General features: G+C 42.5%; 1 protein-coding gene across 1 annotated transcript; it reads right to left on the reverse strand.

Annotated features, from left to right (window-relative positions):
* Positions 1-1,561: 1,561 nt before the first annotated feature.
* PDHB (pyruvate dehydrogenase (lipoamide) beta) lies at positions 1,562-4,519 on the reverse strand (the record flags this gene model as incomplete). Its single annotated transcript, XM_009865202.1, has 5 exons — positions 1,562-1,941; positions 2,220-2,361; positions 2,823-2,914; positions 3,528-3,638; positions 4,234-4,519. Coding segments are annotated over 5 exons (777 nt in total), but the record flags the coding sequence as incomplete, so codon positions are not given.
* Positions 4,520-4,603: the final 84 nt, after the last annotated feature.

Raw genomic sequence — 4,603 nt, forward strand, 5'->3', positions numbered from 1 at the left:
GGGAATGACCATGGTCATGGTGAATTAATGACTTTTTTTCCTAGCTCTATTCCACCTTTTTTTTTTTTCCAGATTACAAGAATGTTGTTTTAGCCTGTTCAGTTTTGCAACACTTCTTCTGTGACTTATCTTAATCCTTGCTGCATTGCATTGCAAGTTTTATTTTAGATAATCCAAACCCCTCCCCCCTGCTTAAAGCATACTGCACAGGTGAGGGGACTGGAGAATTAAATCTTATTCCCACCATATTTGCTGGTGGAATAAAAATGCTGTCTCATTAAACTTGTTTAAGTGGACATCCTACCTGTAACTCTAAGGGAAAGTGTTTTTAAATGAGTAAACAGTTGGAATGGGAGTTAATAGGGCAGCGGGATATTATTCTTGATCTAGTTAAATGCAAAGTTTATTCAAGTTAATTCTGCAGCTTAAACTTTATTCAAAGATCTTTTTTGATTTTAAACCTTAAACAAATTGCACTTTAAAGGATTATAGATAATCCATTTTTTAAATTCAAGTACATCAGTGTTTGTTACTATGCAGAGAATGTCTGTACAAAGTTTCATGTAACCTGTGATATTCGGTCATTTTTATTAAAATGTTAATGGAATTCCTTCAGCGGTGTGGTGGTGGGTGTGTTTGGCCAGGATGGCACCTGCAAGCCAGAGCTCCCGAGAACCCAACGGCACTTCTGCTAAAGCGAATACCCTGAAAGGTATTTCTGGCCCTTGACTGAAATAGGACCCAACCCCTTCTCTCTGCTTACAGAGGTAAGTGTCTCCCCTCTGGCAGCCTGCCCGGGGAGCAGAGCGAGCCACGCTGCGCCGGCTCTTCCTGACAGCTTTCACCCTAAGCGGGAGCTGCTGAGCAAAGGCCAGCAGGGCTCTCCCTGCCTGCCAGGACCAGCCCCTGAGCTAAGGCCGGGGCTGCTGCGATTGTTTCCCGGCTCTTCAAACGCAACCTCCCACCTGCTGCTTCAGACCCAGACACCTGGTGTCTGAAAAAAAATAACATGCTTTGCACCATAAGAACAATAGTTTGAGCATGCTGTTGTTAGCCCGAGTGATGAGGTTTTTTGTTTTTAAAAAAAAAAACAACAGAGAAAAACAACATAAAAACAAAGCATCTGGGCAAATATTTTTTTATCACTGCAGGTGGCAGCTAGTAAAGAAAAATTAGGTAGTTCTTCCCATTGCATACTGAAGAGAATCAGGCTGTTCTATTTAAGCTCTTGTGCAGAAGGTTTTCTGCAGGAGTGGAGTGCTTTTCCAGCTAAACACATTGGCCATTTCTTAATCCATACCGCAGGCTTCCGGAGCCGCTTTGTGCAGAGAGTTGCACTTCACTGTAGAACTGAAAAGCAAGGCTTCATCCACTCCAGTCTGATCATTCACCTTTAATAAGCCTTGTGACCAGGGGCTCCCAGCCCTGTACAGCATTCCGGGGCTGAACTCCTCTCGCTCACTTCAGTTCTTCACTGACCCACTGCTACAGCCCATTTACCACAGCACTTCCCAGGAAGTGCAAGCCCAGCTGAAATGGGCGATTTTTTTTCTCGCTCCAAATGTACAATAGGATTTCTCCAGGTACAGCAGCACTAACCCACCTGTACTGTTGAACAAACAAGCATTAACACATCGTTGCTTACATGAAGTGGCCCGTATAAATATTCTGGGAGGTCACTATACTTTCCCCACTGTACAAAAGTTCATGTAGCTATACAACAGAAGTTAAGCAGACAACTTGCCCATCACCATTAATACTTGTAAAGCAGGCCTTTAAAACATGTATTTACAACTTAGATATTCAGTGTTTTCTTCACTGCAAATATTATATCCTTCACTTGAGGTATGCAGTTATCTTCTAAAATTTTTGCGTAAGGCATAGGAACGTCTGCACCGGTAACACGCACAGCTGGAGCATCCAAGTAGTTAAAGGCGGGTCCTGAAACAGAAGACAGCTGTCAGGTTGCCATGTGCTACAGTTTTCTCTCAATTCTGAATCTTAATCTATTTAAACAATTTGGTTCTTGTAGCTCTAATATTCCAGTATATGTTCTTGGCAACAGAAGCCAAACTGAATCCACGCTGTTAAAAATCTCTTGAGCAAGACAGCTGGGCTCAAGCTCCTCAGCTATAAAACCCCGGCTTTGCCTTCACCAAGAAGTCACCAGGACTTAGACTAGGGAAGGAGATCAACATGTATATTACAAAACTCGGTACCTTCCATGATCCTGGCACAGATTTCAGCTCCTACTCCAAACTGTGGCCAACCTCCTTCTACAGTTACAAGATGGTTTGTCTTTACAACGCTGGCTTCCACTGTTTCAACATCCATTGGTCGAATGGTACGCAGATTTATAACCTGTGGGAAAAAAAAAAGGGGAAAGGGACTGTGTGAGTTTTGCTGTGATCTAACCCTGTCAATTGCCACTGTTTGGATACAGTGCCCTTTAGCACTTTCATCTGTTCTGACTCTGAAGACAAGATAATAAAACTTCTAACTTTTTATTCTGGCAGAGACTTTACAGAACAGTTTCTGGTGGCTGCAGGAAAAGCCCAGATGGGTGAGTCTTGCTATATCGAGATACAACCATATTAACACGTACTGTCATGGTTCTACTTACCATACAGCTGGGTCAATCTGAAAACCGTTAGTAGTTCTGCCTTAATTTTGTCATGAAAAGGTCAAATGCAGCAACATGAAATGCACATGCTGTTAAGGCATAAGCACTTGTAGTTAGTACACTCGAGTTTTGCAGAGCCTGAGCGAGAAGACCCTCTGCTTTTTTTCCCCACTTCAGGGACAACAGAAACCTCGCTCACCTCACACTCTACACCTTCTTTGGCAAGTACAGCAGCTGCTTCCAAACAGTGTCCGACAGGTCTTGAGTGTGACACTAATGTAACATGAGTTCCTAGAACCAAAACAAAAGTTAAAAAAGAAACCTATCCTTAAGATTTAAAGCTTTTGTCTAGACCTCAGGCTTCTTTCAAGGTAATGTTAGGATTCTCCTGTAAATTTACAAGTTCCTTACATTTATTTGACATGCTAAGTATTCCACACCGACACACGGTATGAGAAGCAGTCGCCAAAGGACTAGGCTAAGACACAAACTTTACCCTTTAGTTCAGGGGACTGAAGACACAGTTAATATAGTTTTCAGATTATCTTTTTCAAACATTCATAATATTCCATGGTAAATTATGAGCAAATGAGCTGAAATACTACAGTGCATTTTTGACAAAAATTACATACTGAGGTGAGGAAAAACGTTTTTCAGCCATCACCTACTCCATCTCTGCACTACAGAACAAATCCTTGAGAACGGTGTAGTTTTAGGTGAGCTACAGAGAATCAGGTCTGTAACAATAGTAAGTATACTACTGGACAAAAAATGACATTTGAATGTTTAACATTCAAAATACTTTTCTGTGCCCCGTGACACCAGTATTCTGCAGAGCTAACAGGTTAAAAAAAAGTCCCCAAGTGGCCCAGTTAACAAGGAAACAAACTGCATCTCAGCTTACCTTGCCGTTCTATTTTAGCTTTTCCAATGGGAACAATGAAATCCTTTGACTGTGCCTGTTCAGACACTTCAAAGGGAACACCGTACAGCAATTCGTTTTCCAGCATCACAACTAGAAGAAAAAATACTTGGATTAACTTGTCCATCTGCAGGCACAGGATGCACCGATGATTAACAGCCCTGCAGCAGACTACCTCAGGATACCAACCCCACCACGGCAACAAGGACTGGAGTATGTTGGTAAGAAGGTCTTAAATTTTGCACGTGCTTTTGTGAAAAATAAAGACAAAGGTTGCCCTGCTTTTAATTAACGACACTCTGAATTTATCATCTGAACTGCAAAATCTGTAAAAATGAGTTATATAAACACTGTATATGCAGGAACTCCTCCTGACTCATCTTCACCCTTTTTAACCCCTTTACAATAGATTCATAAATGCTTCTAAGTTTCCTGATTGTTACCAAACCACCACTAAAGATATGTAGCTGGCAAGAGAACAAAATTAGTCTAGTGCTAGCAAGGCAAGTGACTGTTCAGAAAAGAATAAATACTTCTGTGCCTTTGTCAGTACCCTAAAGCTGCAGTAAAGCAACCTTAAGGGTTTTAGGGTTTAACAGTCTTTTTTTTGTTTGTTTTAAATGGGGCAGGAGGGGAAAACAGATGTTCTTTTCAGGATTGAGTACTGCCATGATCTGCCTGCGTTCACCTGGATTGTCATCCCGGATTGATGCTTTCAGGAGACCTTTGGCATCTTCTGAGCTCCAGGGACTAACAACTTTCAGGCCCGGGCAGTGCCCGTACCAGGCCGCGAAGCACTGCGAGTGCTGAGCAGCGACTCCGGCGGACGCCCCGTTGGGGCCCCGGAAGACGATGGGCACGGCGATGGAACCTGAGGACATGTAACACGTCTTGGCGGCGGAGTTTATAACCTGATCGATCGCTTGCATGGAGAAGTTGAACGTCATGAATTCACACACTGGCCTCAACCCCGCCTATTAAACATTTTAAAATACCAATTAGCATGTTTTTACAGAAAAAAGTTGCTAAAAGCAGGGGAATGCAGATTTACGAACCAT

This window comes from Apaloderma vittatum, unplaced genomic scaffold, assembly GCF_000703405.1.
Source record: "Apaloderma vittatum isolate BGI_N311 unplaced genomic scaffold, ASM70340v1 scaffold43542, whole genome shotgun sequence".
Lineage (NCBI taxonomy): Eukaryota > Metazoa > Chordata > Aves > Trogoniformes > Trogonidae > Apaloderma > Apaloderma vittatum.